Source organism: Macrotis lagotis, chromosome 1, assembly GCF_037893015.1.
Source record: "Macrotis lagotis isolate mMagLag1 chromosome 1, bilby.v1.9.chrom.fasta, whole genome shotgun sequence".
Classification (NCBI taxonomy): domain Eukaryota; kingdom Metazoa; phylum Chordata; class Mammalia; order Peramelemorphia; family Peramelidae; genus Macrotis; species Macrotis lagotis.
The window spans coordinates 813,065,620-813,078,263 of NC_133658.1; the positions used below are offsets into that span (position 1 = coordinate 813,065,620).

Here is a 12,644-nt window from a genome sequence, read left to right on the forward strand (position 1 = left end):
TATAAATGATTAAAATGAAGCCCAGAAGCTCTTCAGTTTAAATCATTGACTAGTAAATATATTTTATGGTAAGTAACAGGGAAGGAAAGAAAAAGGGAGGGAAGACAAACATTAATTAAATTATACTAAGTTCTCTGAAAATATTATTTCATTTGGTCCTCATAACAACCAAGGGAGTCAGCTGCAGTATTATTTCTATTTTACAATTAGGAAACTGAGGCAAGCAGAGGCTAAGTGACTTTCCCAGGGTCACACAACTTGTAAGTGTTTGAGACTGCTTTTGAACTTAAATCTTCCTGACTCTAGGTCTAATGGTCTATCCATTGCTTCAAATAACTGTTTTTTTCTTTTTTTTTTTTTGCTCTTTTCTCAAGGAAGATCATGATATCAAGAAGATGGTGCCATTTCAAGTAAGTGAATTAGATTTGAATGGGGGGGGGGCTCTCTTCCGGAGCTATCCGGGTCCAGTGGTCAGATATGAATCAGGTTGATGAGATAGCTTTGGAGGTGAGGTAAATGGAGTTAAATTACTTGCTCAGAGTCGAATGGTGTCAAATGTGTGAGGATGGATTTGAACTCAGGTCCTAAAACCTATCTCAATGATGAATATATCACTGATATAAGCATATATTTAAAAATTAACACAACTAGTATTTAACTTATCTGAAAGTTATATTCCCCAAAAGTTCAATCATCTATAGAATGGCTAAGAAGCTGGGGTGGAGGGCCATGGGGAAGGGTTCTATAGTTAAGAATAGATTCATAGATTCATAAGATTCATAGACTCTAATCAATTTATAAAACTAAGAGTCTTATTCTAAGGGCACTTTTCATACCCCAAAGTGAGTTTTAATACTCGTGACTTTTGTTGTTCAGTCATTTCAGTTAATCTAACTCTTTGTGACCTCATTTGGAATTTTCCAGGCATTGGAATAGCTTGTCTTTTCCTTCTTCACTTCATTTAACATATGGTAAAACTAAGTTAACCAGGCTTAAGTGACTTATTTAGGGTCACTTAGTAAGTATCTGAATCTGGATTTGAATTCAAGAGGAGTAGTCTTCTTAACTCCAGAGAGGGTACTCTATCCACTGTATGATCAAGTTGCCCTACTCAAACTTATACTATTTATTCCAGAATTACTGTAGAAAATGCTTTGTAAACCTTAAAGCAATTATATAAATATGTAACATGGTACTGATAAATGCATACACCTATGTGTCCTTGTAGTACAGAGTATAGAAATAGGGATATTTTTTTTATTCTGTGGAGATAGAGATAAAGTAATATCTATGGACTTTGTGTCAGTTCTGGTCTCTGCAAAGAATATTTTCGCTTGTTCCTTGATTAGCTATATCCAATGACATGAAGTGTTATTGCATGTGTATACACATACATACATGATCATCTTTAGAAATATTTGGGAAACTATAGGGAAAAATGCTTGTATTTTACTGTTAAAAGTGTTTTATGGAAAAGTCACTGAATTTAATGATACAATGTGGATTCCAGCCTTAGCTCTGTCACTAATTGCACATGCTAGTCATTTTATCACTCCCAGCCTCAGTTTCCTCATTTTTAAAAGAGGTAAAATAATACTTGCCTTATGATTTCTTTGCTGTGAGCAAATCACTTTGTAATCTTAAATGTAAGAGAAATGTGAGCTATTATAATCATAATGTAATAAAACTAGCCAGGGGCAAATTTCAGGGAAAGCTTTGAGTGGACTTTTGTGAACATAGGGGCAGTTTTTCATTTTCATGCTGTGGCTTTGGTCCAGCTAAATGATTTCTCAAGACATTATGTAAATCTTAAAACAGTAGCCTCATATTTTCTACATTCTTATGTTCCTTTGCCTCAGGCCACAGAAAGTAGCTGCTTTGCACTTACTTAATCACAGGCCTCCTTCAAATTGCTTCTCCTAAATTCTATCTTAGAAGGAGGTAAGGGAAGTCACTTGATAGTTCATATTTTACACGTGCAATATTTCCTGACAACCACATACCTCCATAGACCACACTTCAATTTTTTTTATCTGAATATGTTTTATTGCCTAATGAACCTGAATTTTGTGGGGCATTATACATCCCGTATGAATGACTGCCTTCTTTATCCAATTATCAGACAGAATCATTCCTAGTAAGAAAGCACATGTACACATGTACAAATACAATTCATGGACACATACATACATCTCCCACATATTATTATGGCAAAAGGTCATTTTATTTCTCAGAATTTCTTTTCAGAAACAAAAAGACCACTGGCCCTGGAAGTCAAGGATCAGTGTTCAAATCCTTTCTTACTTAATTGTTTGATTCTGGCCAAGTCACTTAACCTTCTTCCAGTTCCTCATCTGTAAAATAAAAGAGTGATATTTGATAGCTACTGAGGTCCCTTCCTGCTCTATAATCCTGGAAAGAAGGAAGGAAGGAAGAAACAGAGGGAGGGAGATAAAAGGAAAGAAGGAAAGAAGGAAGGAAGGTAGGGAATGAGGGAGGGAGAAATAAAAAGACAAGAAGGAAGAAGGAAGAAAGGAAGGAAGGAAGAGATGGAGGGAGAAAAAAGGAAAGAAGAAAGGAAAGAAGGAAGGAAGGAAGTAGGGAATGAAGGAGGGGAAAAATACAAGAAGGAAGAAGAAAGAAAGAGACAGAGGGAGGGAGAAAAAGAAAAGAAAGAAGGGAGGAACAGAGGGAAGGAGAAAAGGAAAAGAAGGAAGGGACAGAGGGAGAGAGTAAGACAGAAGGAAAGAAGGAGAGGAAGAAAGGAAGGAGGGAGGACAAAGAAAAGAAGAGAGGAAGGAAGGAATGAAAAGAGAAAGGAGGGAGGGAGGGAGGAAGGGAGAAGGGAAGAAGAAAGGAAGAGGGAAATAGATATTTTTAAGTGCTCACTTATGTGTAAGCTACTGTGCTAAAACTATAAGTATTCTCTCATTTGATCTTTACAACAACCTTAGAATTTAGGTGCTTTTATAATCTTGATTTTGCAACTCAGGAAACAGGTAGACAAAAACTTATCTTGCTCAATGTTTCATAGCTAGTAAGGGTCTGAGGCTAGATTTGAACTTAGGTCTTTCTGACTCCAGGCCCAGTGCTCTATGGTCTGTGGCACCCTCTGATTGCTTTTACAATTTCAAGAAATTCATTTAAATTCTCTCATACTCAGTGTCTTCATTTGTGAATGAGGGGCCTTAGTCTTGATGACCTCTAATTTACCTTCCCAGATCTAAATCTTGGTTCCTATGACAATATTCTGAATCCCCACTAGAATTTTTGCAAACATTTGTTAGGAAAAGAGCAGATGGCCCCTAAAATATAACCAGGTGATGCAACAGAAGGACGGGGTGGACAACTGCTACCAGACAGAATGATTGGGACACAGAATAAGGAAGACATGGATGAAATAATGGATAATTCCATTGGAACAATGAGAAGGAATCTGGACTGGGTCACAGAGGGAGGCACTCTGTAAGGCTGGGGACTGCTCATGGATTTTATCATTATGTCAGGGATCATTACATTGGTTATCATTGCACTGAGATGTATAACAAGAAAATATTGTGGACAGATACTTCCCAAGGACAATGTGCAATGAGAGCAGCTAGAATTGGCTTTAGCACATTTTACAGTGTTGCTATTAGTGTCCACAGCCATTTCCCTGAAATAAAAGGCCATATTTTTAACACCAATAACCTTATAATTATATTATTTTGATGGAGCCATGGGTTACTTCAGTCTCCAAAGACTGTATGGTAAGGATGAATAGGCTGCCACATGCTACTACAGAAAAATAGTACAGGAAAATAATTATAAATAACAATAACAATAGCAATAATTAACATTTATTTAGTGATTATTAAGCAGTAGGTATTGTGCTCAACTTTTTGCAATTATTGGTCCTCACAACAACCTTGGAAGGTAGATGCTCTTATTCCCATTCAATAGTTAAGGCAATTGAAGCAAACAGAATTTAAGTGACTTGCTCAGGGTGACACAGCCAATAAGTATCTGAGGTTGAATTAGAACTGATTCTAGACTCAGAGCTTCATTCATTTTAAATGATATAATCAGAAAGATGTATGACTGGAAAAGGTTGTGAACGAGTCACACAGCATCATCTAATAACAACCCCCCCATGTTTTCTATTAATATGCATACAGTGCCAAGAAATCTGGAAAGAGTTCCTCAGAATTTTGTATGGGCCCCTATGGAAAATAAACATGGCTAGCTATCCATATTATATTTCTTCCTTCAGTTTACTTTCTTCCACTCTGCATTATCTTGTATACAACTAGTTATTTACACACTCTTTCTCTCATAAGAAACATTCCTTGAAGACAGATATTGCTTCTTGTCTTTCTTTATATCCCAATCTTTTGGTACATTGCCTTGCACATTGTAAGTACTTGATAAATAATTGACAATTGACTCACTGACTAGGAGAGAATACCTATAGTCCATTAATAAGATCATAGATAGGGATAGTTAAGTGGTGCAGTGAGTGGATACCTGGAGAGCACTGGCCCTGGAATCAGGAGGACTTGAGTTCAAATGCAATCTCAAACACTTAATAATTACCTAGCTGTGTGACCCTGGGCAAGTCATTTAACCCCATAGCCTTGAAGAAAAGACATGCCCATCAATTGGGGAATGGCTAAATATGTTATGGTACATGAATACTATGAAACATTATTGTTCTATAAGAAACCATAAATAGTCAGATTCTGGAGAAGCATGGGATGGGTTACAGGATTTGATGCTGAGCTAAGGGAGTGCCAAGCTAAGGGAACAGAACCAAGAGAACAATGTGCACATTAACATCAACACTGTGATATAATCAAACTTGATGGAAGCAACTCCTCTCTGCAGTTCAGAGAACTAGGACAACTTTATTAGACCTGTTATGTACAATGTAATTGTCATCCCAAAGAAGAAAAACAAAACAAAACCAAAAAAAACCACCCTTCAGAATCTGATGAACACTTTATAGAAATTATCTTTTATGTATCTCTTTCCCTTAATCCTAATTTTTGATACCAAAAATGACTAATCTGTGAACATGTTTATGAAAACTATGTTTATACAATCCTAACCTGACTGTTCCCCACTGAGGGGAAGGAAGTGGGAAGGGAAGGTGGAAGGAAATTTTATAACTTAAAAATATACATATGCTTATGGATGAAAAAATAAGAATAAATAAATAAAAAGACAGAAAAAATAAGATCACAGAGCCATCATTCTATAATTGGACACTTAAAATATAGCTGATCATTAGGAAAATCTAAGATTTCTTAGAATATATAATTGACACAAATTGAATGGGGGGGGCTATAAACTCCACAAAGGCAGGGACTATGCTTTATATAAAATATATATTTTCCCTAAAGCCTTGGTATGTTTAGTACATGGTAGATATTTAGTAAATATTTGTTGTACTGAAATCTGTGTGTGTGTGTGTGTGTGTGTGTGTGTGTGTGTGTGTGTGTGTGTGAAGGTATGTATTTCTTACAAATATCATTTTAGTAGACAGATCTAGCCTAGGAGTCAGAGGGACTCAAGTCCAATTTCTAACACAGAGTGACTGAAGAAAGAAAATTACAAGCAATTTTGTCTTTACTTAGCCTTGATGAATTCTGATGTTCAGGTCTAAGAATTGGTCAAAAGCCATTTTGAAAAATCAATACCATACTTTAAAATCTATGTATCTACATTGTTAAAAAAAAAAAAGAGTCAAGGATAGAGGACCCCTCAACTATCAAAATTCTGTGGCAACATTTTTGGTAACAAGTTATGCGATAGTTTTGATGGAGAATGTTTTATGTGAGCTTAAAAACAATTACCTTTAGGACCTTTGAAAAGTTTGATTTCTACAACTGTCTCCAAAATAGGCCGCCTTCGACGGACATAAAGTCGGACTATCGAGCCTGCCTCCTTTAGTGCCTCCACTGCTTTGCTATGGGAGACTTCTGAGACATCTACTTCATTCACCCGCAGGATACAGTCATTGACCCTACAAGGAAAGAAGAGAACAAAGGATTAAGAGCACATCTTTGCTTCCTTGAAAATCCAACATAAGACGAGTCAAATGTTATTTAAAGGGAAAAATTAATCAAACAATAATGAGGAAAAGCTTACTGAAGAGAATTAAACTATAGTAGATATTAAAATACTATAGACCCAGAGAGGGGGAAACAATAAAATAAAAAATAGCATTGAATCACATCTCAGTATCAGCTTAGTTGAACTCAACTTAAATCACATAAAACCTTGGAAAAATAAAAGACTGATCAACTATAAAAGTAGACATAGTAAAAATCAGAGAGTTAATTCCCAGACATTTTAAAGTACAGTTTTCTTTCTATTTTTAACTCCTCAAAAAAATAGCAAGCTGCATAGTGAGTATAAGGAGGCTATAGGATATGTCACACAATCACCTGAACACAAATAGTGTAAAAGAAACTAAGAAGGTCATAGGCTAATATGAGATATCAGGGGTTCATAAGCTTTGCTTTATTGTTGGACAGTCTGATGAAGTATATGGATGCCATTTCAAAATAATGTTTTTAAGTGAATAAAATACAGAAAATTTTATAAAGGAAATAAATCATGCTGAATCAGAATTACCCAGTTGATAAAGGATCAGCCCCCAGAGTCAGGAGGATCTGTATTCAAATCCAGCCTCAGACACTTACTAGCTGTGTGACTTTGGGCAAGTCACTTAATCCCAATTATCTCACCAAATAAATAAATAAAAACATGCATACATATTCACATGTATATATATATGTATATATATATCAATATTTAATAAATAAAAGAAAATGTGTGGGTTCCAGATTATGAATTCCTGGTATGACTAGAAAGAAAGATGAATTTAGAATCAGAGGCCTTGAGTTTGAATCCTGTCTTGGTCTTTTAACTGAATGGCTTTTGGCAACCTGTTGAGGTCTCATTTTCATTTTCTATAAAATAAGATTTTTGGACTAAATGGTCTCTATTTACTGTTTTAGATCTATGATGAGCTGACCCCATATGGACTGAAAAAAAAGGAGATCAATACATCTAGCAAGAGTGATAGTGGACAGATGGACACGTTGGATGGTACACAGGCATCCCTGAAAGATGGGGAGACAGAAGGTCTTCTGCAGATGAGGTGCTTCCTCTGCAGAGAAAGTCTGGAAAAAAGAGAAGCTGAGTTTCCTTATATCTCTCTCTGAGTATTTTTAACTTCTCTTTTCAGATTGGTTTTGACTGAAGTACAGCTCACTAAGTACATCTTCCCTGAAGACATCCTTTTGTTTTGATTATACTTTTCAAGAAAGGAATAGTAATGGAAAACACAAACCCTCTTGGATTATCTGAACTTTATTGGTTCTCTGGGAAGCTTTCCCTGAGTTATACTGCTTTTTTCATCTCACTACCTCACACATATTTCTATATTTAGAATGATGGCTTTATATAAAGAAAGACAGTCATATCACAATTTACAAATGATCCAGGCTTATAAACAACTCTGCCACCCCTCTCTTCTGTACCCACTTCCATTCTTCTGAAGGATACCTTATTGAAAAGAACTTAGCAGTTTTAAAGGATCCATGGTTTCAGGCTAGCTAGGTGAAACAGTGGACAGCACACTGGGTCTGAAGTCAGGAAGAACAAATCCTGGTCTCAAACACCTACTGTCTGTGTATGACTCTAAGCCATCATGTTTGCCTCAGTTTCCTAATCTGCAAAAGGAGCTGGAAGGAAATGGCAAACCATTCTAGTATCTTTGCCAAAAAACCCCAAAGGGGTCAGAAAGAGTTGTACATGACTGGAAAATGACTATGTAATAACAACAAATGGTTTCAGAAGCATAGGAAAGAACAAACTTGGGAAATTAATAAAGGATTTCACCAGGAGCCCAGATAGTGTTGTTCTTCCTATATAATTGCCATGCCTTGACCTCATATTACCTCTCCTTATGCTGCCTGAATCTTTCATTTCATTTTATTACTAGAATCTAAAATATCAAATGAAAGATGAATTTGATTAATAAGTAACCTTTTTAAAAATTCCAAACACTTCTGCCAGGGTTGAGAGATAGTTATTCACAGGGAAGTCTGCTCTCCTCTAAACACCTAGTTAAAAAAGATGCATTAAGAAAATTAGAGTATTGATGGGGAAGGGAAGAGGAAAAGGAAAACATCAATCCTCCTATGATTGCCAAGTTTAAACCTATAATGAATCCTATAAGGAATATTATAAAACCTTTACCTTTTTAGGACTCTTCCAATAGTCATTGTTTAAAAAAAATTATTTAAGGCAATGGGGTTGAGTGATTTGCCCAAGGTCACACAACTAGGCAATTAATAAGTGTCTGAGGCCAGATTTGAGCTCAGGTCCTCCTGACTCCAAGGTCAGTGCTCTATCCACTGTGCCACCTAGCTCCCCCCCATATTCTTTTTAGATAGAAATAGGGACAGGAAGTGAATATATGATTTTATTGATATGGGAACCTCTCAGATGAGAACATTCCTATTATCAAGGCAGTAGGGTACTTTCTCTGCAGAAGGTCTCAGAGAGTTGTCAAACACACTGCCCAGATGTCTCACATGGTCCACACCATTCCTGGATGTAGTCCAAACCAGATTAGAGAAATATTGAATAAAATAGAAAAAAACCCAATGAAACAGAGCTAATGTCAATATATGTTTTTCTAAGTCAATATGTTCAGATCCTTACATATTATTAAGAGACCCCCATTTCAATTTGAATTTGACACCACGCACCTAGAGTATCAAGAAGTTAAATGCCTTAAATTTCATCATTTATAGTTTTTCACAATCAGTCTATATCAAAGGAATACTTGTAGTCAGGTCTTTCTGGCTCTAAGGCCATAGCAGTAGTTATTAGGAGCATTGCCTCTCACCATATTCCTTCTCTGTCCAGAAAGACCTCTTATAGCCACCCCCTCCTCCCATTTCCACTCAGCTCGACTCTTCTTCCATCCAGTTCTCTACAAACCAGAATAATGTTTGGTCAAATTATGTTAATCTCTGCTTAAAAACTGTTACTGTTTGTTCTTAGTTTTCAAAGAAAACCATGCCATCAGGGAGGTGATATTATGACAAGTACACAAATTGGATTTGAGTGAGGCTGCTGTGTCAAGTCACCAGCCTCACTCCATCCTCCAGTCATCTGGCTGGATTTGAATCAGGACAACTGGAGATAGTCCTAGTAGATTGGTAATGGCTACCCAATATCCATCACATAAAGTCTAGACCACTGAATATGATATTCAAATATAATTATAATCTGGCTCCAATTACTTTTTCAGGTAAACTTATTTCTAGATATACTCTATACTGAAAGCAAACCTATTCACCATTTTTCTGAACTCTTCATGTCATTTCATGCCTCCATGTATTTCTTCATTCCTTCTTGATATGGAAAATTTTCTTACTGCCATCCTTATTTGAACTTATTTTTATATCCCACTCAGCTGTACTTTGATTTTCCATTCAGATCTTTCCAAAGCAGAAATTATTTCTTTCTCCTTGATTTATTCTAAATACTTAAAAAAAACCCACAGGTTTTTGTGTACTATATTTGTGTTTGACATCTCCCAAATCAGATTGTAAGCTCCATTAAAGTAGAGAATATATTTTATTCATTCATATTTTTCATTCCTAAATTGTCATTTTGTTTTGTTCTGTGCTTAGCACAGTACCTTTTCTATAGAAGGACACAGGAAAAAATTGTGTTGTATTTTTGGAATTTTAACAAACCAGGTGATTTATATCATCACCATGGTCAGGGATAAAATGTGGCTAGAAGTGATTAGCTTGGTGAGCACCGAGGTTGCGAAGAGTGGTCGGTGATTTCCAGGCTATGTTACATGAAGATTTAGGGAGAAAGAATATGGATGACTGCTTTCTGAAGTTAATTAGATTGACCATAGATTTTCAGCAAATTCAGCTGTGGAAATCATTCACATTCAAAATAGTCGCTAAGGCTCAGGTTATACTGTTTGGAATCCCTAGGAACCTCCCTTGTTATGGGCATCTCTCTTAGTACATCAACCTATAGAAAGTTAGTCATAACTAGAAACATATTTCTCATTCTACATTTAGTTTGACTTCCCTTCTACAATGCCTCATTTTCTATTTCCTTTCTCCTCTTTTCTTTCTTTCCTTCCTCCATTACAAGATACCCAGTTCCTAAAATGTGAAATTTAAAGTATTACTGATGTTATAGTTTAGTTATATCATATATTACATAGTGTCTCAGTCAGCTAGCCTGGAAACTAAAGTCCCATTCATTTCATTGGTGTTATGAAAAAAAATGGATTCATAAGTTAAAAAAAAGCAACTTCTACTCATTAACTTCATTCAATAAATATTTATTAAATACCAACTGTGTACAAAACATAGGACTGAGCACTTAGAGACATTGTTTAGATACATTAGTCATAGAGATTGAAATCTATTATGGGATAAGGAACAAAAGCAATTATATATATAGTACACAATAGAGATGTCTTGACAATTTGATCCCTTTCTCCATAGGAAAGAAGGAAGAGAGAAAAGGCAGAATCAGCAAGAGTTTTTCATGGATCTATATTTGTAATCACTAAGCATCAATTTTATATATGTACATACCTATATGACTTATTTCCAATAGACATATAGGCAGAGTAGTGCCTTTTAATCCACAAATAATTATGAAAAAGTTTAAGTCATAATATTCAGGGTTACACATCAAAAGCTAAAAAAAAGACATCAGAGGTCATGAAGTCTACCCCTTTCATTTTGTGAATGAAGAAACAGAGGCCCAAAGAAAAGAAAAGAACTGATTTTCCCAAAGTAACACAATTAGTAATTATCTGGAGTACGATTTGAACCCAGCTCTTTCTTATTCTAAGTTCAGTATTCTATTCACTAGGAGCAACTAAATGGTAAACTAGATAGAGAGCTTCTTGGGCCTGAAATCCGGAAGACTTGAGTTCAAAACCAGTTAAAGTTATTTTACTGGCTGTGTGACCTTAGTCAAGTCACTTAACCTAGATTTGGCTGAGTATCTTCAACTATAAAATGATAAGAGCCATGTTATCTATCTCACAGGATTATCATGAAGTTTAAATGAGATTATATTTGTGATGCACATAACATAGTTTTTAGAAGAGAATAGACAATTAAAAATGCTTATTCCCTTCCTTCCTTCCTTCCTTCCTTCCTTCCTTCCTTCCTTCCTTCCTTCCTTCCTTCCTTCCTTCCTTCTTTCCTTCCTTCCTCCCCTTCCCTATATTACCTCTCAATTCAAGTCAGTATACAGATGTGGAAGAATTAAAATTCTCCTGATTGGACCTCATATAGGTCTGACCATATTTCAGTATCAGAGAAAATGCATCTCAGCTAATCAACATGTCTTCAAAGTATCCTTGATTTTGATTTCAATACACTATACTTAGGCAAGTTACTTTTGATCATAAGTCATATTGGACCAATAATATTGCATGATAATTTCAGCATATTAAATTACTTACAATAAATTTCTGGATCAGAACTAGTTCATAATTTGGGGATTCCTCAGTCTATACTTCTTAATTTGTATTTTTTTCTTATGCTCATACATATGAAAATATGAGGCAGCATTAAACAAGGGACAGAGTACTAGGCTTGGAGTCTGAACCAGCTGGATTCAACTCTTGCCTCTGGCAGTCACTAGCTGTGTGAACTTAGGCAGGTAGCTTCATCTCTATAGGTACCTTCCCTAGGATTTATCTACTAAATAATACCTGGGTTGCAACCTTCATTGGTAAAAGGAATTCCCCCATGGGAAGGTCCTCATATTTCTAGATTTGAAAATTATATATATATATATATATATATATATATATATATATATATGTATATATATAATGATATTTTCAAACAGGCATCTGACCTTGATTGTCCCCCCCCCCCCCCCCCCGACACACACACAGTATAGTTGCTTAATTGTAATATACAGACTGGAGTATCTTTGAAGTCAAATTTATTTCACTTTGTGATCCTAGATATAGGAGTATATGGACAAATGCAATAAGGATGATAATAATTTTGATAACAATAATAAAAGAAAGAAACTGCAGAGAAATGCAATGAACATTACCATGGAAAACTGATGATTAAGTTCATTATAATGAATGAGATACTGGTTTTTTAAATTAGTTGTTTTTTTCTAGATTTCAACAAAAGAATGAGTTGAAGTGTTGGACTGCTGCCCTGGAATCATCTCCTTTTTTCAACAATACCTGGATAGATTTTCTTCCAAGATGTGGCACACCTGGTCTAAGTGCTATACAAGGGACATATTATAAGCTTTGCCTTAAAGACTTTGCTTCAACAACAAATTATTCTTTCTTATAGGCCCTGCTCTTCTTAGAGAGGTAGAATAATAAAGAAGAAAAAGCATTGAATTTGGAGTTTTAAAACCTAGGTTCAAATCCCAGCACAGCTATTTACTGTGTAAATTGCTTCACTTTCCTGAGCCTTACAAAAAGTTTGAATTAGTTCTGAGATTCTCCACCTGGGGCACAAGAGTTTTTGTAAACTATTTTGCTATTTTTATTTCAAAATAATTGTTTTCTTTTGAAACTGACATTTTATTTTTGGATTTAAATT

General features: G+C 35.5%; 1 protein-coding gene and 1 long non-coding RNA gene across 7 annotated transcripts in view; one reads left to right on the forward strand and one right to left on the reverse strand.

The window, feature by feature from the left end:
- LOC141508420 (disks large homolog 2) overlaps positions 1–12,644 on the reverse strand; it is a 2,787,507-nt gene that overhangs the window by 808,196 nt on the left and 1,966,667 nt on the right. For all 6 annotated transcript variants that reach the window (XM_074217018.1, XM_074217021.1, XM_074217022.1 and 3 more), the window contains one exon: positions 5,838–6,007. In XM_074217018.1, the coding sequence (XP_074073119.1) occupies positions 5,838–6,007 (170 nt within the window). The remainder of the gene's footprint in view (positions 1–5,837; positions 6,008–12,644) is intronic.
- LOC141508421 (uncharacterized) lies at positions 106–8,149 on the forward strand. The gene is made up of 4 exons (XR_012474406.1): positions 106–260; positions 375–410; positions 5,886–7,150; positions 7,238–8,149. It is a non-coding gene; the product is annotated as an uncharacterized LOC141508421 (long non-coding RNA).